Source organism: Lissotriton helveticus, chromosome 12 (assembly GCF_964261635.1).
Source record: "Lissotriton helveticus chromosome 12, aLisHel1.1, whole genome shotgun sequence".
NCBI classification, from domain to species: Eukaryota; Metazoa; Chordata; class Amphibia; order Caudata; family Salamandridae; genus Lissotriton; species Lissotriton helveticus.
In genome coordinates, this window is record NC_136073.1 from 568,611,219 (window position 1) to 568,633,904 (window position 22,686).

The following is a 22,686-nucleotide window of genomic DNA, read 5'->3' on the forward strand; positions in this document are numbered from 1 at the left end:
TTTAAGCCACGCCCTTCATTACATCGACCACGCCCTTTTGAGAGACCCTCCCCCCCAGTTTTTTAATCCCACTTAAACCCCTGCCTGTAAATGTATTGGTTTGTCCACCTCTATGAAATGTAAAACCGTAAAAACATTGCTTTGCGATGGAAATGTTTAGGTTTGATATTTATTCAAATGTGGAATACCATCATTATGACATAAACTATAACTGGTCCAACGTAAAAGTGCCATTCAACCCATGCAGTTTCTCCTCTTCTTTCGTAGCAAGAACAGCCTCACGGCACTCGGTATATCAACTACAACTCCCGCGGTACCCCACGGGCCAGGGCGCAGGCGCGAACTGGAATCAATGAAACAGTCTCGTCTAGCGTCATAAAGAGGCCTCCGAAGACCTGTTCCCAGGCCAATCGGCAGTTACCATTGAAGAAGGGCCACGCCCACTTCCTCTGCCGTGCGTGCGCGTACGTCTGTCTCGCGGACCACTTGTCACCGTGCGCTCCCCTCTTCCTCTTCAGCCTGCGCGCGCCTCCGCCCATCCTCTCTGGACGCGACGACAACTCCCGGATCGGAACCAGCGCCGCGGTCCGGACCCCGCGGTGCCGCGCACCGTAGCCCCGCCTGCAGTATGATTGAGAAACCCGAGTCCGTGGCGGCTGCCATCGCGGTGAGTGGCGGGGTGGGACGGGCGGATCTAGGCGGGGATGGGCCGCCGCCACTCCGGCGCTAGGAGCTCTCTATTCAAACCTCCACTCCCGGCGCTGTAACTGTATTTGTGCCTCTGATGACCTTTAACCCCACCTTTTCCTCTCCCCGCACTATCTAAGCCAGGCCGTCCCGCCCGGCAGCGTTGTCCATTCCCCATCTGTCAATACCTGCCCTCTCACACCAGTGCTATCAGTCCAGACACGCCCCCTTATGGGATATCCATGCACGATCGCTCCCATATGTTCTGCTGGATACTATTGGTTTATCGAGACCACATCTGCACCGACCGCTCCTGCCTGCTCTGTTCGGCTTCGCTATTTCACATACATGTCTCCCGGTCTAGTCCTAACCCCTCCACTTCCTTCCGCTCTCCCGATTCTCTGCCCAGGCCTGGCTCCTCTTTGTTGGACAGGCGTGACCTTTTGCCCTGTTTATCTTCTTTGCCCTTCTGGGTGCTCCCACAATACATGATGACCGTATCCGGAGACCTGGTTGCTTTAACCAGACATGCGGTTCTGCGACGACCTGGGTCTAGCAGGACATGCCCCTCTTCTGTTAGCTACTGCTTCCTCTCAGGGCCGGTCCTAGGATTTGCGTGGCCCTGGGCTAAAAGGCACCGTGCGAGGCCCCCTCTAATTTAGATAAGTGGCCCCCTGCAAGGAGACCATTCAGAGACACTGTGGGGGGCCCATTGTCCAGCATTTTTGCCCCCCACAGTTTTAACTTTTACTCCACAAGCATTTCTCACACCTTCAGCCCGATAGGTGTGAGAATTGATTGTGGTCTAAAAGTTAAAACTGTGGGGGCGCCAACATGCTGGACAATGGGCCCCCCACAGTGTCTGTGAATGGTCCTCTTGCAATTGAGGGAGCGTCTCCCTCCCCTCTGCCTCCAGACAGACACCATCCCTGAGAGGCCCGGGGAGGGGGCCCCCTCCAATGGACCTTAATTGCAAGGCGACACCTTTTTTTTTAAATAGATCGCCTGGGAAACAACAGGTCACACCACCAGTGCGAGGCCCCATGCTGGTGGGCTGAGTGCGAGGCCCCGTGCAGCTGCCCACGCTGCCCTGCTTCCTCTACCCTACCTGCCCCCTCTACCCTACCTGCCCCCTCTACCCTACCTGCCCCCTCTTGGGTGCTCTATCCTGACCTGTCTTCCTAGTGATTCATTGATGTACCCACAAATGTTATTCTACCGCTCCTTTGTTGGTGCTATTTCAAGACCTGCCACTCTACTTACTTCTCGGAGCTCTATCCAGATATGCTACCTTGGGGCTTGATTCTGACCTGCCCCATCCAGACATTTGCCCCTCTGGTGACCATGTAGGCATAGGTTGCCATTTGTGTATCTCTGTGTATATTTTAAGTGACTGTTTCTCCAAGAACCGTTATACATAGTAATAACAAGCGTATATTAGAACACCCCGAGAACAACATAGGAACAGTTTTTTTTTTAAGTTTTATTTTCAGTTTTACATATATATATATCTATATCTATCTCTCAATGCACATATCGGTACAATGGTAAGACGCCTTACACATATGCGGTCATGAAAACATTATCCGACATTACCCCAGGCCCCAGAAACAAATAGTGAAGATAATCAGGTTAACCCACATTATCTATGATCTGGCCTGAACAGCAACATCTCCCGGACCAAACCCGCCACCCTCTCCCATTTTAGGTCATAATCCACAGCGACACATTTAGATAGCAGATAGGCAAAATCACGTCTCATGAACAACAGACATTACAACAGCGTTCCTAGCCTATACCTTCGGGAACAATGCCACTGGCAACTTGTGTATCAGCTTCACTGCGCCTATGGGTAATGTACGCTCTATTTGGGCCCCAAATATCCACCAGGCGGGTGCAGCTGGGCACGAGTGTAGCACACTCCTCACAGTTCGTTACAGTATGCCAAACTGCAAAGCCACGCATGGGAAGTAGGGGCTTTCTTGCTACCCCAAAACAAAGCCACCTCTTGTTTGGCCAGTAGGAATACCAGTGCAGCCAGCTTTCGGACTTTTTTTGGGAAGTTAATCATATAGCCCAATTTCAGGAATGGGAACAAGTGTCATAGCAAATATGTCTCCTAGCATGTCGTGCACCTGTACCCAATAGTGCTGCAATCTGGGGCAGGTCCAGGAAAGGTGGGCAGTCAGCGTGTGGAGCATAACATTTCCGAAAATAACAACATAGGAACATTCGTTAATCAAAGTAGTTTGGATTCAGATACACCTATGTCTGAGGGCTCTGCTATCTGGCGAGCAAGTTGATCATCTTGGATATCTTACGCTCACTCTCAAGAGCACACTCTTTCCTCTTGGAAAGACCAACCTTGCAGAAAACATGTACTCAAAAATCATTTTTTTCAGGGAGTGGACCTATACTAAGGCTCAGGACTCGCAATTTCGTTCAAAAAAGACCTGCAAACACTGCTCTTCCAAAGACACTTCCACTTGGGAATGTTGCCGGGTACACTATCACATCTTCTTCAATTAAGGAAAAATTGTCTTGAGTTTCCGATTAAATCTTTTTGAGAATCAATATGTTGTGCTGCTTGAAGTTGAGACCTACAATGTGATGGAAGCCAATCTCTTGGCTTACTCTTCAAAGGGCATTCGAGGTTGCCTAGGAACAGATACCCTGGATCATTGCTTTTGGAGACTTGCCCTCTATGGGGTACACGTTCTTGACCTAACTATATACCTTTGCTATCCTTAAAATGTTCAGCTATCTTGGTGTGCACTGTACAAAATAACATCTGATTTGGTTTCCACATTTCCACGGTTTGGAATGGTTCTGAGTAAACTCTAAGCACTGGTCTTAACATAGAATATATACATTGTCGGGAGTGATACTAGCAAAGGGTCCTTCACCTTGGAGTTAATCCTAGTGCATGCTTTTGGAATCACAGCTGGTTTGCATTTTAGTGGCAGTGTCAAATAGTTTTGTAGCATGTGTGATCATACCAAGAAACGTGTGCTAATATGTTTTCTTTGCAGTATTTAGAACGAGTGTGTTATAACTTACTTGTTACCATTCCTCTTCTTTAGCTACGTCTTCCCTACTGCTCAGCCAGGATGAGTGCTGGTGTGCTTGATGTTTGGAATGCTGGATGTTTGATGATGTCGTGGAATGCATGGGTGTCGGTGGTGGATCTGAGTGTCAGTTGGAGTGTGCAGGCTGAGCAGCAGGGAGGCTGCTCCTGGTGGGTTTCCCTCATTTACATTCTTCTACCTAATTATAAGACACTTAACCTGTATCTAAGCTTGAATAAATCTACCTTCTTTTATACTCCTCGACTAATGGACTTCTATTTACAACAGAGTGGCAATGAAATATTTTGCAATCGTAGTTGATTTGCTGGTATCTGTTCGAAAATCCTATTTAGTAGTTGGACTTGTCTGGGTTTGCGGAGGAATTTGTGGGTTTCACTTAGAAAAACCAAAAAATGTATGGTGTGATGCTTTTATAATCCCAGTTACAGGTTAATTACTGAGGGCCGAACGTTAGTTTTTTTTTTTTATGGATACCAGCAATGTGCAAATCCGACTGGGACAGCACCAAGTCTCATCAGTCCAGCTGTCGGGCCTGGTCCCTTCCAGAAGGAATCACAAGCAGCTCCAGACTGTTTTTAATTATGCCTTGTTAGGCCGCAACAGCGAGGAACTGCTTGAGTGCTGTGGCAGCGGATCCATGGGCCATTGTATTTTTGTAAGTGAGAGGCCCTATGCTGATGAGCATATCCAAAAGTGGGCCATGTGGTCACTGAATCTTATTTTCTCATTGCAATCCTCCTCTGAAAGTTACCCACCTCCTTCTAAAGCAAATCGGGGCACTGTCCTACAGAAATGCCTGATTATTTTTAACCAATAGGCGATCAATGCAATCTGTCATGTGGAGGGTGGTAACCAAGCAGGGTTCCTACAAGGAATAGTATCACCCAGTGCAGTCAAGATTACTGGTAAGTAATCATGTCATTGCCACTTGATTCCTTTTCATATCACTGCTGACAAGCAAGCAGTTGCGGCTAATTAGTCATAAACTATATAAAGCCCAAAATGGTGCTTGACCATTGTAAACTCTCAATGTGCTGGCACATAGTGAAGCCGGTGAGCCACTATTGGCTGCTAGCAGACCGCAGTGTGTAACTGGCCGTTCCATAAGGAGCACCCTTCCTCAAGAAATCAGGAAAACCAAAGAGTCACAGGACACAAGAGGGAGAATCGTACCAGTACGCTTGGAGCAGTGGAACCCATGGAATATGGACTGTGATGAAAGGCTGGCTACTTGAGTTGTGGACTGTGTTGGAGAATTGATCCATTTTGAGGCCACTAACATCTCAACAGAATATTAACCAAGATTTTGTTGGTCTGAAAGGAGCTATCTGCATGGCAAAGAACCCTCCTTTTAAAGTCTGCCAAAGACCATCAGGATGTAAATAGAAGTTGGGGAATGAAGGTAATCAAGGGTCCAATATTGCAACTGCTCCTGCAAGCACTGGATCCGGTACCCCCGGACAGTTGGCCGCTAGCTATAAATTACTCCTGTGGTGGCTTTAAACACACTGCATAGGGGCCTGTCTTTGTTATTCACCCTGGGTATGTAGCTAGGGTTTAAAAATCAAATTGTCCTCTGCTGAAAAGCATAGTTGAGTACTCCTGCCAGGGTACTGGAGTGGCTGCCCCTTTAGCCACCATGCAGGGGATTGAGTGACCAGAACTGGGATTCAAAGTCCAGGGAGCCCTGCTTCCACAGGAACAAGACAGGCCTGTCAGTAGGCTTTAGGTGAAGCCTTTTGTGCATGAGTCGATGAAAATTGAAGTGTTGTATTTCTCGGAGTAGGAAGCCAGGGAGGAGCATGAACCAACAAAGAGTTTGGTGATTGAAACCCTTGCTTTTGGCAGTGTCAAAGTGTTCTAATTTGAAATCGAGGTTCAGGAGCCACCCGTGAATCCACTGGAGACTGCATCCCCTCTGTGTTTGGATTTGCCTGAGAATTTAAAGGCAAAAGAAACAATTGATGGGCGGAATGCTGGACGATGCGAACAATCTCCAATAGTCATAAGAATCTGGGTCTAATCCATCATTCTTTTGCTCACCTCACCACCCCGGTTTGGACCCAGCCATATGAAAATCAGTCGCAACTCTGTTCTTTGTAGGAACAGTCCAGCCCGAGCTGCCAAGCTAGGTCCTCCCTGAGACCGGTTTCAGGGCATCCCCCTTCATCAGCCAGGCTAGCTTGAATCTAGTGAGCACAGGACCCACGTCTGGGCATACCCTTCCCACTTAGGGCGACATATGCAAAAGAAACAATTAATGGACGGAATGCTGGACAATGCAAACATTCACCACCAGTCACAAGGATCTGGCAGTTCGGGCTGGACCGCTCCCATGAGGCACAGGGTCAAGACTGATTTGCATATGGCCAGGTCTAAATTGCGGTGGAATGGTGAGCAGAAGAATGATGGATTTAACCCAGATCTCTTGACTGGGGGTGAATGTTTTGATTTGTTCTGCATTCCGACTATCAATAGTGTCTTTTGCTGTCTCGCCCTGAGAATTTCAAGGAACATGGATAAACTAAGTGTTGGGATAGTGGTGGAGAAGAATGCCCCCCCCCTCCCTTTTAAAGGAACCGATAATTAGGTGACTACTACTGGCCCTTACTAAATCTCGAAGGTGCAGCATTTCTGTGATGAAACTAGCCGAGTTAAAGAAATCTCCTTACAGGATCATGGATTTGATTGCCTGAAGGCAAGCCATTCTAAGGGTGATGTTCTTGAAGACTCATTCAGGACTGTGTAGTAAATGATCAGAGGTGAACTTAAGACCTTTTTGTACCAAATTCAGGGTGAACTAAGTTCTAGTCCTCTACTTCTTTGTTCAAGTTTGATGGCTCCTCTGTGCGAGAAATCCTGGACTTCTTTGTATATGTGATGGTGTTTAAGCATATTCAAGTGCAATTGAGCCAAACAAGTCGGAGCCCTGGGTATATTTTTATTAAAACTCCATAGAGCATCTGTACGTAATCCGTTGATCTTTGTTTGTATTGCTCCATGAATCAATACAAATCTTATGCTTGTATCCCACTGACGGGGAGATCTCCATGAGGAATCAATGACCAGTCCGGTACAGTGAAAAATACTGTTTTTAGTATGAGTAAGGAAGGTTGTCTGTAGCTGAAGGATAAGCACTTCATATTCTCCATCTTGCTCAGAAGAAACGAGATTTGGAAAGTATTAAACAGTTAGGAGGGTACACAAGAGGGGCACATCTGTGTCTGGACAAAAAGGAAGTGCTGCCTTCTACCTTCAATGGCTTGATTCATAAATCGCTTCAGACTTTGTCCAGAATCATTTGTATCAGGCTGGTTGGGAAGGATCTGTTCATCCCATTCTTCTGATTCAAAGAGTCGCCTTGCTACCACTGCAGAAAGGAAGGTGGAGAGATGGCTTTTAAGATGGCCAGGGCAATGTGAAACAAACTGAATACGTTAACCGTTACTGTCTATTGGGAAGAAATAATTGGAGCTGTCCTCCAAGGCTGTCATCAGAACCAGGAAATCCTTTATTGAGGACTACAGGGCAGGCAGCATAGGTTTGAGACATAATGTTTTTTTTGTTGTTTTTTTTTATCCTCATCTTGCGAATTTTTAGATAAGGAGGCTTCGGGAGTCTGATGGTTCTTCGTTCTAGACCTTCACTGCCCCGCTGTTATCGGTTGTGCTCGGGGAGTATACCCTTGTTTGTTATGACCAATCAATTTACTCCTCTTACCCTTTATCGTATTCAATAATTTCGGTGTTTCGGGGAGGAGCTAGCCTATTAGGCTACTCAGCAAGAATCATTCCTGCCTGGAAATTATTGTCTCCGCATTAATCATTGGACTTTTTATTCCAGTGTCTTTAAAGGAGTTAATGGTTTGTCTGGAAATGTTGTTCCCAAATTTCCCAGAATCTTGTTCTCTTGGAGTTTTTCCTTTTCCTATCAAGTTTGTTAATTTTTATTATAGAGTTTAATCAATTATTATGTGTGGGCGATGCTGGTTTGACCCAGTTAATGCAGATCTCCCTTCGTGCTAGCAAAATTAACATGAACAAACTGAATACGTTAACCGTTACTGTCTATTGGGAAGAAATAATTGGAGCTGTCCTCCAAGGCTGTCATCCGAACCAGGAAATCCTTTGAGGACTACAGGGCAGGCAGCATAGGTTTGAGACATAATGTTGAAATAAAAGTGGATCCCACAGCTTTTTTGAGATTATTTAACCTCCTGTTAGGGGCTTATGGAGATGTTACCTTGGACGCAACCCTGGTCACAGTCGGCCTGGGCAGCTTCGAGTCCCCTTGAAGGGCATAAGGAATACCTCAAAGTTGTAAAGCGGGTGTGTACATCTATATATCTAAAGAATTAATTATTTCTCCTGTACTTTCCCTACCTGCAGCAGACCAACTTTGATGCAAAATAACTTGGGTCTGCACTAGGATTTGTCTGCTTCCGCTTAGGGACTTTTTTCTGTTCAACTGCCTCTATTTAACTGTTTTGATAGAAACGACCAGTAGAGTTCAGTAAAATTCCAGAATCACTTTAGCATTCTCTAGATTCCAGTCCATAGAAATTGTCTTCCATGAGCACCTGTAGACAATATTTTTTTCAAATCTTGTATTTTCAGTGATATGACCACCAAAGGCCCTGATTTTTGTATTAAAAACAGAGCTTTGGTTTAAACCATTTCCCGCTGAAAGGAAATATTTCTATCCCATGAGTTCCCATGATGTCTGATACTGCAGTACTTCGAATCCTATTTCTACGGTATATGTTTAGCATGCAGGTAGTTAGTGCGTCACTGCTGGATACCTGCAGTCAGAGAAACTAAATTGTATATTTGAAGGTGCAGACTTGGATGCCTGGCAGTGGCTCAGCGAGACCGCAATCATTATCTGTAACACTCCAGTAGCCGAAGTGTCTAATGATAAAAATAATATATATGTATATGTGTGTTATTCATTCTTGCCTGTGAACCTACCAAAAGTCATGGCTTCCCATTCCTCCGGTTAATAGAGCATCACTTGTTATTCTGTATGTACCTTTTATACCGGAAAGGTTAAATCGCAGGTGCTTTAAGTGTGGCTTTCCAATCCAGTGTGTGATGCAAAGGATAGAATAGCTTACTTCTTTTAATTCCTGAGAAATTCACCAGTTAGGATTTTACAAATCGACATTGAGGTAATTTAGCATGGTTTGATTCCACCGGCCATTCTTCGTGCAGGTCTTTTGAAACCACCACACATTCTACAGAATCGTGCTGCACTGTTTATTTATGAAAATGAACACATTTCTATTCTTGCCTTCTTCTGGGGACTGTTCCTCCCATGTCATTTGAATAGGTGGCTCGGTAAAGGCTGGCATGCAGCCCGTCAGCTCTGGTTTACTAGCAATAGTTAGGAATAACTGGACGATTGTTATTTCAGCTCAGGACCTATGCAAATGTGTGCAAAGTTGACTGTCATGGCTCCTTCTGCTGCATTCCCTCTACTTTTATGGGTGAGGAAATATCGTCTAGATTCTATCCTGAAAATGAAATTGAAGGCATGTCTCGATTTGTGGCAGCAGTCCGAGAGTTCAAGACAATCAGAAACTCTTTGCAAATAATAGAGAACTTAGTTTCTTAACATTAGGGGTGTATACATTCAAACATTGACGTTACCCTAATATTTACTATTTTCCGTAAACAATTGGTGTGAAAATCAGACCGGTTATTAGTGGAGTGTTTTGCTGCGGTGTGTGAATCCGGCTAAGGAGTCAAGCGAGAGGACTCTATTGACAAGTACCTTGAAAGGAAAATTTTAGCTATTACCTGTTATTTGCCACTGTCATATTTAAGGGGACATATTTAAGGGGATTGGAAGTAAAATCATAAGGCTAAGGTCTGTTCCAGGGTACATTATTGTGCCCCAGAATGTGAAAATACATAATCCTTGGGTGAGGTTTTGATACCGCAGCTTCATCTTCCCTCTAACAGTTTGATAGCTACACATGACCTTATATGACCTTTGATTTAAGTGGTAGCACCGCATTTTTTTAATTGAATAAAGTATATTTGGTTTACTACTGGTTAATATCTGTAGTTGGTATACTTCACCTGAACTGTCGGTCTGAGTGGTCACGTGAAGGCACTAATACATTTGTGAGGCAACAAATGTTCTTTGATTACCCCCACACACAGGAGCATTGTTTTCCCTTTGTTAAAAAAACACACACACACACACAAAAAACGGGACTGGCCTAGGAAGGCCAGGAGAAGTAACGGACGAGCTAAAAAGGGCTGCATAGAGAGCGCAAGGGCAGATCTGTAAGAGGAATGCAACACGAGGAAGAGGGCATGATTAAACATGCACTCCCATAGAGTTCTAAAGCAAAAGAAAACTGCCAATGCCAATAGGCCTGACTTGTGAATTCACTGTCAAGCCAGACCTAAAAATCCATGTTAATGACTGCCTCCTATCTGTGCTCCTGCCAGAGGAAAACGCCATCAATTATCTAGTTATCTAAGGCATTTTAATAGCATTATAATGGCATGTGTGCACTCCTTAAAGTTCAAACTTGGGCAGCTGGATAAATCAATTAAAATGATCACAGCACTTTTTTGGGGAAGCACACAACTTCTGTCCAGTCGAAACATGTACTGTCCTGGTGGTTCTCACATAATTATATGGCAACAGCTGTTCTGCAAGCCAGACCATAAAAAGCAGTTCCCTGAAGGTGATCAGAGATAAGTCATCCAGCCAAAAGGAGGCTAGCCACCTGATGAGGACCAAACGCAAGTAGAGGTAGGAAAGCCCAAGTTGTGTATTGCATTTTCAGCTTCTCATTGGCTTTGTTGCACAACACTTCCTAAGAATTCGGTAGTGTGTCAGGAATGTCACGAGGAATGCACATAACCTGGTATACAGTCAGTCAATTAAAGTTTATTGTTTAGATTACTTACAACCATGACAATATAAGACATAAAAAAAAAACTAGTATTCAAAAGGAAAAAGAGAGTAATGGTTCCTTGCAAGACCCTATAAGGTAACTGGCATGTTGTGCCCTAGAAATAAAACTCTGGGTAACCAAGCAGCATTAACATTAATTAACTGTTTGCAATATGTTATACTTAAACCAATTACATTTTTTTTTATAAGAGATAAAAATAACTTAAAATCCACCGCTAGAATGGAGAAAATGCTTAACAGGTCTTAATACTCAATTACAGAGTGGACAAGTTCTACAGTGCCTAATGCCTGTGGTGCAGAAACTGAGGATTATTGATGCACAATCATCTCCGTACTTTGTGGTAACATTTTAAGAAGGTCCTGCACAGATATAAAGAATTTACATATCCTTGCCAATTCGAAGGGAACCATAGTGCTAAAAATCCAGTTCATTGCATGATTACATGCTCTTATACCGTGACTTAAAAATAATGGCTTTATTAGGAATCGTCGGAAGTCGAGCAACGTCGGGCAGCTACAAAGTAGGTGCAGGAAAGTTTCCGATTTGTAGCCGCAACGCAAAGTCTGCATTTGACTATCTTAGAAAGCAGTGGCCAGTTGGGGTTAAAAGACTTTGATGTGTAGTGCCAGCATCCTTGCTGCCAAGATCTGGGTCAGACAAACTTTCCCTTTTGAACAATTGAGGTAAGGTTGTGCCTGAAATCCCACTTGGCTGTCGTATGATTCTGCCAGGGCCCTTAATGACGATGGGCACTTAATGTTTTGCAAGTCCGTGGTCTTCGAGAGTAATTTAATTTGTTTTTTCATTATAATTTTTACTGCAGTATACGTAATTGGGGAGATGTTTAAAACAGACTTGTAGAGTTGCTGCTGCCAACATTAAATAGGTGGACCACAGGTTGTTTTTGTATTTGAATATGTTTGGCAAAATAAATTTCAAGGTGCTTGGCGACGCCGTTGTGCATCTATAATAGTATTTTAAAAAAGACCCCATGCTAGACCATGCAATGCCCTTCAGGCCAAATTCAAGTCACACCAGGGATCCCCTGATGTAATGTGGCAGTTTAAACACTCTTTTGTACATTTTTAGGTGTCATTTGTCGATGGTTTTGACCTGGTATGCATTTAAACAACTATCAAAAGGTCACACCCTCTGGCTTTGCCACGGCAAACCTATTATTTCTTAAGAAGGGCAGTGTGGCATGACACTACGGAAGCCCTGCGTGATGTTTATGCACACATGCTTATTTTTAGGTCTCGCCTGTCGATGCGCATGCGCATCGAGCAAGCGAGACTATAGGGGCTCATCCACACTTTATCTAACTTGCAAGGAATCGTGGCGATTCCTTGCAGTGCCCGTGACTTTTAAGCTCAATGCGCATGTGCATTGAGCTTAAAAGCGCGTGCACAGCCGCCCGCATTCCTCCGACACCTTTGAAGTGAAGCTTAGCTTCACTTCAAAGGCCCGGCTTGTTCACACCCACATGCCGCTCTGCCCCGCTCCGCCCCCTCCCCATAGTCATCCTGCCTGCCCCTTCCCGCCGTGTCGCATTTCTCCTCCCCCCTCCCCCCTCCCCTCTCTTCCGTCCGTCCGTCTTGTTTTCTTTCTCTCCTGCCTCTCCTCGCCAATGTCTTTCTACTTGTAACCCCATTCCATCACTCGCCTCACTCTTCCCTTGTCACCCCACTCTCTCCCTTGTTATCCTTTGGGCTTAACTCGAGGCTTTTCTTTCATGTTTCCGTCTGCTTTTTTTGTGTTTTTACATGGCCCTTCTTTATGCCCTTGTTTGCTCCATTCATTGATGGGTGTTTGTGCGAGTACATTTGTGGAATTCCTCGGTCAGGCACGTAGTTTGGCATTGCCTGCTTGGGCTGTGGGTGGAACACTCAAAGCTGCTCGGTTTTCGACTGTCAATTTATGTAGACTTTGAATATTGGTTTTAAATTTAAAATGCTGCCGTTGACCATGTTGTGGCCATTCTGTGTATGACCGTTGGGAAGTCTTCTTGTAACTCTTTAGGTTCACCAGAGAGAATTTCCGTTACAAGAAATCCTTATTTAAAACCCCTATTGTCAGCCACAACTTGAATCCATCTTGCTTATTTCGCTGTATACTATAAAGCAATTAATTGTATGAACTGGGCGGTCCTTATGAAACAATACTTTTTGGTTAGGGGCTCCCTTTGATAATGCCGTGCTATGCCGTGCTTTCCGCCGTCAGCACCACGCGCGGTAGTGGTTTTATTCTGTAAAATCCACTGGAATCTGCTCCCTTCTTCTGAAGTCTGGCAGTCTGCACTTCTGTCATGCTCTTTTGTGTTTCCTCCATGAAACGTGCATCTGTGTTGACTTTGAGGGCCAGATGTGTGAACTTGCGGTTTTACAATGCGATAAGAGGCTTCGAACACGTTACCACCCAGCTGACTGCCCCCATGAGCCCCTTGCACACACATTCTGTGTCTCCAGTTGTCATGGGCGCGGCTCCACGAAGCTGGTGTCGAACATGTGTGGGTCTCGGGAAGCCGTGTGTGCTGGCAAGTTCATTAATGCCAGGGTGGACTGCAGCTTGTTCGGGAAGCCCGCTGCTGCTTTTCATTCGGTGGAATTTTTTGTGGACGTTTTTTTTCCGAAGGTGAAATGAGGGCTTTGTCGCAAGGTCGCCACTGTTTGGAAAAAAAGCCTTTAGAGAAAGCGTGTCACATTCCTTTACAGAACCGGTTGCAGAAGTCGTTTTGTCGCCTGCAACCTCTTCCTGCTCTGAGAATCTAACCAGGGAAACTCGGTTCCTTAAATTGCGATCATATTTTTCCTTATAAGGAAGTCTCTGCCTGTTCGTAAGATTTTGAAACCCTGCTTGTTGACTGTCAAGCGGGCTGTATAGGCTCTCTGAAAGAGTCAAGTGGCTGGAGGTCATCGGTATAGACCTGCTGGATTAGCCCCTAGTCCTTGCTCAAATTAGTGTTTTCAGAATACAGCGGGGAACACTAAACCTTTATGACCATACATGATGGCTTGGGTTCTAAATATTAGCAGTGATGGAATTTGATTGCGATCAGGAGGCTGCCTGTAGATACTCGGTAGCGCTCTCCTTTATGTACTGTTCACAATCACAAGCAGGCTCTGTTCTGCAAGGTGCCGGGGGACCTTCCTGCAGCCCACGCGTTTCTAAAATGTCAGTTCCGTAGGTGTTTCCGACAGCCCTCCCCGCGGCTCACAGCACGTAACTTTCCTTAAGGGATGTTGTTTATCTCGTGTTTTGTTTTCTTTTTATAGGGATATGTTTTTATGCATTTATGACAAGGTCTCGTGGCGGTGTCACCTCGCATCCCAAAATACCTACCCCCTCACCCTCAACCCCTCACCCTCACTCACCCTCACCCTCACTCACCCTCAACCCCTCACCCACCCTCAACCCCTCACCCTCAATCCCTCACCCTCACTCACCCTCACTCACCCTCACTCACCCTCACCCTCACTCACCCTCACTCACCCTCACCCACCCTCACCCTCACCCACCCTCACCCACACTCACCCTCACTCACCCTCACCCTCACTCACCCTCACCCTCACTCACCCTCAACCCCTCACTCACCCTCACTCACCCTCACCCTCACCTACCCTCAACCCCTCATCCTCACCCTCACTCACCCTCACTCACCCTCAACACCTCACCCTCACTCACCCTCAACCCCTCACCCTCACTCACCCTCAACCCCTCACCCCCTCACTCACCCTCACTCTCACTCATCCTCACTCACCCTCAATCCCTCACCCTCACTCACCCTCACTCACCCTCAACCCCTCACCCTCACTCACCCTCACCCTCACCTTCACTCACCCTCAACCCCTCACCCTCACTCACCCTCAACGCCTCACCCTCAATCACCCTCACTCACCCTCAACGCCTCACCCTCAATCACCCTCAACCCCTCACCCTCACCCACCTTCACTCACCCTCACCCACCCTCAACCCCTCACCCTCACCCACCCTCAACCCCTCATCCTCACTCACCCTCAACCCCTCACCCCCTCACCCTCACTCACCCTCACCCTCACCCTCACCTTCACTCACCCTCAACCCCTCACCCTCACTCACCCTCAACGCCTCACCCTCAATCACCCTCAACCCCTCACCCTCACCCACCTTCACTCACCCTCACCCTCACTCACCCTCATCCTCACCCACCCTCAACCCCTCATCCTCACTCACCCTCAACCCCTCACCCTCACTCACCCTCAACCCCTCACCCTCACTCACCCCCACTCACCCTCAACCCCTCACCCTCAACCCGTCACCCTCACTCACCCTCACCCACCCTCAACCCCTCACCCACCCTCAACCCCTCACCCACCCTCAACCCCTCACCCACCCTCAACCCCTCACCCACCCTCAACCCCTCACCCACCCTCAACCCCTCACCCTCAACCCCTCACCCTCAACCCCTCACCCTCACCCACACTCACCCACACTCACCCACACTCACCCACACTCACCCACACTCACCCACACTCACCCACACTCACCCACACTCACCCACACTCACCCACACTCACCCACACTCGCCCACACTCACCCACACTCACCCACACTCACCCACACTCACCCACACTCACCCACACTCACCCACACTCACCCACACTCACACTCACCCACACTCACCCACACTCACCTTCACCCTCACTCACCTTCAACCCCTCACCCCCACTCACCTTCAACCCCTCAACCCCTCACCCTCAACCCCTCAACCCCTCACCCTCCCTCACCCTCAACCCCTCACCCTCACTCACCCTCAACCCCTCAACCCCTCACCCTCACTCACCCTCATTCACCCTCACCCCCTCACCCTCCCTCACTCACCCTCAACCCCTCACCCTCACTCACCCTCACTCACCCTCAACCCCTCACCCTCACTCACCCTCACTCACCCTCAACCCCTCACCCTCACTCACCCTCAACCCCTCACCCTCACTCACCCTCAACCCCTCACCCTCACTCACCCTCACTCACCCTCAACCCCTCACCCTCACTCACCCTCACTCACCCTCAACCCCTCACCCTCACTCACCCTCAACCCCTCACCCTCACTCACCCTCAACCCCTCACCCTCACTCACCCTCAACCCCTCACCCTCACTCACCCTCAACCCCTCACCCTCACTCACCCTCAACCCCTCACCCTCACTCACCCTCAACCCCTCACCCTCACTCACCCTCACTCACCCTCAACCCCTCACCCTCACTCACCCTCAACCCCTCACCCTCACTCACCCTCACTCACCCTCAACCCCTCACCCTCACTCACCCTCATTCACCCTCAACCCCTCACCCTCACTCACCCTCAACCCCTCACCCTCACCCTCCCTCACCCTCATTCACCCTCAACCCCTCACCCTCACCCTCCCTCACCCTCATTCACCCTCAACCCCTCACCCTCACTCACCCTCAACCCCTCACCCTCACCCTCCCTCACCCTCATTCACCCTCAACCCCTCACCCTCACCCTCCCTCACCCTCATTCACCCTCAACCCCTCACCCTCACTCACCCTCAACCCCTCACCCTCACCCTCCCTCACCCTCATTCACCCTCAACCCCTCACCCTCACTCCCCCTCACCCTCACTCCCCCTCACCCTCAATCCCTCACCCTCACCCACACTCACCCACACTCACCCACACTCACCCACACTCACCCACACTCACCCACACTCACCCACACTCACCCACACTCACCCACACTCACCCACACTCACCCACACTCACCCACACTCACCCACACTCACCCACACTCACCCACACTCACCCACACTCACCCACACTCACCCACACTCACCCACACTCACCCACACTCACCCACACTCACCCACACTCACCCACACTCACCCACACTCACCCACACTCACCCACACTCACCCACACTCACCCACACTCACCCACACTCACCTTCAACCCCTCACCCCCACTCACCTTCAACCCCTCACCCCCACTCACCCTCACCCTCACTCACCTTCAACCCCTCACCCTCACTCACCTTCAACCCCTCACCCCCACTCACCCTCAACCCCTCAACCCCTCACCCCCACTCACCCTCAACCCCTCAACCCCTCACCCTCCCTCACCCTCAACCCCTCAACCCCTCACCCTCACTCACCCTCAACCCCTCAACCCCTCACCCTCACTCACCCTCATTCACCCTCACCCCCTCACCCTCCCTCACTCACCCTCATTCACCCTCACCCCCTCACCCTCCCTCACTCACCCTCAACCCCTCACCCTCACTCACCCTCACTCACCCTCAACCCCTCACCCTCACTCACCCTCAACCCCTCACCCTCACTCACCCTCACTCACCCTCAACCCCTCACCCTCACTCACCCTCACTCACCCTCAACCCCTCACCCTCACTCACCCTCACTCACCCTCAACCCCTCACCCTCACTCACCCTCAACCCCTCACCCTCACTCACCCTCAACCCCTCACCCTCACTCACCCTCACTCACCCTCAACCCCTCACCCTCACTCACCCTCAACCCCTCACCCTCACTCACCCTCACTCACCCTCAACCCCTCACCCTCACTCACCCTCAACCCCTCACCCTCACTCACCCTCATTCACCCTCAACCCCTCACCCTCACTCACCCTCAACCCCTCACCCTCACCCTCCCTCACCCTCATTCACCCTCAACCCCTCACCCTCACTCCCCCTCACCCTCAATCCCTCACACTCACCCACACTCACCCACACTCACCCCCACTCACACTCACACTCACCCACCCTCACTCACACTCACACACCCTCACTCACCCTCACTCACCCTCACTCACCCTCACTCACCCTCACACTCACCCACCCTCACTCACACTCACACACCCTCACTCACCCTCACTCACCCTCACCCTCACTCACCCTCACCCTCATGCTAAAGATTTACAAAAAAAACCATTAACAATTCTAAAAGCACTAACTCTAATGCTGCGAGACCTATTGCATTTCTAATGCTTGTTAATTTGGAGTTCCACGGGTGGTAATTTGAAAAATATTATTAAATGTGTGAAAAAGTGCCTTTGAAGAAAGGAGTGGCCTGGAAGCAAACTACAGCTGTCAGCCCCTCAAACATAAAAGGGAAAAAAAGATAGGATTGGCGGAGCGGAGGGCCCTTGGAGGAGTGGGTGTTGGGGTAAGTAAACATAAGACCAGCAGGATTAAAAAAACAGCACAGGTGCATGGGTGGTGGTCCCTTTTTTTTATTTAAAGGCTGAACTAAGAGCGGCGTGGAAGAAATTGACAAGCTGGGAGAGCAGGCAACACTGCAGGGGCAGGGTTTTAAGGTGGTAAGTAGCGCCGTAAAGAAACTATGCACCAGAGGAAAACCAAATAAAAGATAAGGAAAGCCTATGGAATAAGATGCAGTCAAATGAGAGACAAGAAAGCCAATCCGTAGTCAGCAGCTGACTGGCCAGAAGTCCATTGTCAGCATTTTGTCCCTAATGTGTATGTGACCGCTATAAAGTAAACCGCGTTCGGTGTCTCCAACTTGAAGTTCTGTGTCTGACATAGCACCTTTTTAGGTCGAGGACCGTAGGCTGCGCTTGCGCAGTCTTGGTCCGAGATTTAAGGTTTTCTAGAGTGGGGATTGAACCCGCCCCTCTTCTCCATTGGCTGGCTTCCTAAACGGAGGCCAGCCATTGGAGGAGAGGGGCATCACTCTGTTCAAGCCCTGTCTTTTTCGGATTCGGGGGCGTCTTTTCGCTTCTTTCTTGTGTTCTTTCTCTCCTCTTCCCATTGGCTAGAATTTTACCTTCCAGCCAATGGGAAGAGGAGAGAAAGAAAACCACGCCCCCGAATGCAAAAATGGCTTTGCTTTCCTGAAGCCATTTCTGCCCCACCGCCCCCGGAAGAAGTCAAGAAGCTGCCGAGCCCTCCGGTGAGTACCCTGATTGTGCCCGTGTTCTTGTCCCTCGTTTTGCGCCTGCCCCCTCGTTCGTTGAGCTTGCTCTCCTGCCTTCCCCCCGCCCTCCCCCCCTCGTTCTTTGTGCTTGCTCTGTCCCCGCGAGCACCGGAGCCGCAGCATCGGGAGCAGACACCCAAAGGATGAGCTCGTGGAGAGAGAACTGCACCGGCTGGGAGCAGGAGCGTCGGGAGCAACGCACCAGGAACAGGAGCGTCGGGGTCGGGAGCACCGCACAGGGAGCAGGAACACCGGCGCCGTGAGCAGGAGCACTTCACCGGGAACAGGAGCACCGGCGCCGTGAGCACCGTCCACAGGAGGAGCTGCAGCACCGGGAGCACTGGAGCCTAGGAGGAGTTGCAGCACCGGGAGCACTGGAGAACGGCAGGGAAGGCCCGAGCCGGGCTACCAGGACCCTCTCACACCTGAAACATGGAGTCTGAGACCAGCCCATCTCCCCCTCACACTGCACATCAGGCTCCCCTGCCCTGCAACCTACTGCCCCCGGTACTGCACTCTAGCGCTCCCTGCCCTGCACACTGGGCGCCGCATTCTTCCCGCCTTCCTGATGGAGCCCATGCCACCGGACCATGCTGATGTTTTTGCTGACGAGCAGGGGCCAGAGGCAGCAAATGGGTTCTGGCTAGAATTGTCCGACGTGCTCAGATCCCCATCCTCAGACGAGCTGTCCCCCTGTGAGCCACTGACCCCTTCTGGAAGTCCCCCATTACTCCAGCCAGACACCCCGGAGGCCCTGCTGGGCCGTGCCCTGAAGCAGCTTCTGGGGGCCGCCCCTCATAGCCCCACTGCAGATAAGTGACCAATGAAAGGGAATGGGCTTGCTCTAGTTGAAGGATCTGGAGGGGCACAGTTATTAAAGTAAAAAACGGGAGGACCCCCCCCCTAAATCTGAATATGAAGAGGCAAACGCTCTAATCTATAGTTCACAACATCATCATTGTCCCACACAAGACATTTTATTTGAAAATCATATATAAATTTATTTTCTGATAAGATTTCTTTTCATTTATAAATCAAGTCCAATACTGAAGAAAACATAAGTATATATACAGACTCTATTTACATTAAGAACACAACAATGCAGCCTACCCAATCATCACTTCAAAATATTAGTCAATCACACTCAGTCACACTATCATCAATCATACCACTCAACACTATTTACAAAATCATACACACACCACAGAGAGAAAAAAGCATTCATATATATATACATCGTATTAAAACTAACACAAGAAAAGAGATAACAGAAAAACAACAAGCACCGAGGCGCGTTTCGGAACAGGACCGATATTATCCAATCCTTCGTCAGGGCGCAGATAGATACATAAAAGTTCTTTAGTCGTATTTCCCAACCACAGAAAAAAAAAGTTTTATTACGATGTGTGTATATATAACCAATCGTAGTGAGGCCAGCTGGGTTAAATGGTGGACTTGGAAAGCACTTCCCTAACATTAGGGCATTTGAGAAAGTCTAACGACGAAACGCGTCATGCCTGGAAATGCTTAATAAAGCGCGTTTCTGACCTGCTGAACTGGTGTGGCTTGTTCTTTCCGTTGGCAGGGAACATGGTTTGGAGATGTTTGTGTGCGGCCACAGCACACAGAGGGCCCCCCACTCAACAAAGATTGTTCGGCGGCAGTAGTGGCAAACAAACTTTGGTATTACCTCAGACTGGGGATGCTGCCGAACCACCGCATTGCACGTCTGTGACCTGCCCACTGTTTGGATCGTGATTGCACGAGGGAGCGCCTCTCACTTGGATGTCGCTCCTGGTAAACAGAGTGTGCCCTGCGGGTGGGTGATGGTTCCTGGTCAGCCGCTTTTTCCACCGGGATTCGAGCGCCAGGTGAGAGGAGGCAGTCACCGCCCACTTGGGGGAGTACTGACATCGTGACTGCCTTCTGTGAAACTCGGAGCACTGAGTTTCGCTATGCTCCCTGACGCTTGCCAGCAGGCGTCAACCAATCGTAGTGAGGCCAGCTGGGTTAAATGGTGGACTTGGAAAGCACTTCCCTAACATTAGGGCATTTGAGAAAGTCTAACGACGAAACGCGTCATGCCTGGAAATGCTTAATAAAGCGCGTTTCTGACCTGCTGAACTGGTTTGGGATATATATATATATATATATATATATATATATATATATATATATATATATATATATATATATATATGCTTTTTTCTCTGTGGTGTGTGTATGATTTTGTAAATAGTGTTGAGTGGTATCATTGATAGTGTGACTGAGTGTGATTGACGCATATTTTGAAGTGATGATTGGGTAGGCGCATTGTTGTGTTCTTAATGTAAATAGAGTCTGTATATATACTTATATTTTCTTCAGTATTGGACTTGATTTATAAATGAAAAGAGATCTTATCAGAAAATGTATATATGATTTTCAAATAAAATGTCTTGTGTGGGACAACGATGATGTTGTGAATTATAGATTAGAGCGTTTGCCTCTCTTCATATTCAGATTTAGGGGGGGGGGGTCCTCCTGTTTTTGACTTAAGTTTTTTCCCTGCCTCCCTCCCCTAACATTCGTATTCAGGGACCCTCTTGTGTTTTTTGATTGGGGGCACAGTTATTATGAATATTTACTTTGTGTGTATATAACTGTGAGCTGGTAATACCAGCACACCTTGACAACCTCTCTCTACTAGAGTTGTGATTCTTTGGAACCTGACAGAATGACAACCCTGGGGCAAGTTCTAGGAGTGCAGCATTTACTCTGCAGTGCAAAATACTCCTGCATCTTAAAGCATCAGACAACATTGACTGTAGCTCTCCCTGTCTGTGGTTTTGAACAGAGGCTGTTACTCACACATCCAAGTGCAAGTCCTCTGGAAGTATTAGAGTTAGATAGTTATTAAGCTCTTTAGGCTCCAGGGGTTGTGCATCTGTGGTTCACTTTTCTCTATGTGGCACCTGAAGCTTTGCATAATGTCAACACCATTAATTCAACTTACCACTAACGTGCTTGTGCTTGCTGTCCTGCCCCCCCCTCGTTGGTTGGGCTTGCTCTCCTGCCCCCCCTCGTTGGTTGGGCTTGCTCTCCTGCCCCCCCTCGTTGGTTGGGCTTGCTCTCCTGCCCCCCCCCCCCTCGCTGGTTGTGCTTGCTTTCCTGCCCCCCCCCTCGCTGGTTGTGCTTGCTTTCCTGCCCCTCCCCTCGCTGGTTGTGCTTGCTTTCCTGCCCCTCGCTGTTGGTTGTGCTTGCTGTCCTGCCCCCCCCTCGTTGGTTGTGCTTGCTGTCCTGCCCCCCCCTCGTTGGTTGTGCTTGCTGTCCTGCCCCCCCTCGTTGGTTGTGCTTGCTGTCCTGCCCCCCCCCCCTCCTCGTTGGTTGTGCTTGCTGTCCTGCCCCCCCCAATGGTTGTGCTTGCTGTCCTGCCCCCCCCTCGGTTGTGCTTGCTGTCCTGCCCCCCCCCTCGGTTGTGCTTGCTGTCCTGCCCCCCCTCGTTGGTTGTGCTTGCTGTCCTGCCCCCCCTCGTTGGTTGTGCTTGCTGTCCTGCCCCCCCTCGTTGGTTGTGCTTGCTGTCCTGCCCCCCCTCCTCGTTGGTTGTGCTTGCTGTCCTGCCCCCCCCCCCCCCTCGTTGGTTGTGCTTGCTGTCCTGCCCCCCCCCCCCCCCTCGTTGGTTGTGCTTGCTGTCCTGCCCCCCCCCGGCCTTTGGTTGTGCTTGCTGTCCTGCCTCCCGTCGCTAGTTGTGCTTGCTCTCCTGCCTCCCCCCTCGCTGGTTGTGCTTGCTCTCCTGCCCCCCCCTCTCGCTGGTTGTGCTTGCTCTCCTGCCCCCCCCCCTCTCGCTGGTTGTGCTTGCTCTCCTGCCCCCCCCCCTCGCTGGTTGTGCTTGCTCTCCTGCCCCCCCCCTCGCTGGTTGTGCTTGCTCTCCTGCCCCCCCCCCCTCGCTGGTTGTGCTTGCTCTCCTGCCCCCCCCTCGCCGGTTGTGCTTGCTCTCCTGCCCCCCCCCTCGCTGGTTGTGCTTGCTCTCCTGCCCCCCCCCTC

The 22,686-nt window shown here is 49.2% G+C and overlaps 1 protein-coding gene across 1 annotated transcript in view; it reads left to right on the forward strand.

Moving 5' to 3' along the window:
* The first annotated feature begins 345 nt into the window (after window positions 1-345).
* Window positions 346-22,686, forward strand: part of LOC144798814 (septin-7-like) — a 240,577-nt gene continuing 218,236 nt past the window's right edge. The window contains exon 1 of the mRNA XM_078669860.1: window positions 346-667. Coding sequence (XP_078525986.1) covers window positions 629-667 — 39 coding nt within the window. The 5' untranslated portion in view covers window positions 346-628. The remainder of the gene's footprint in view (window positions 668-22,686) is intronic.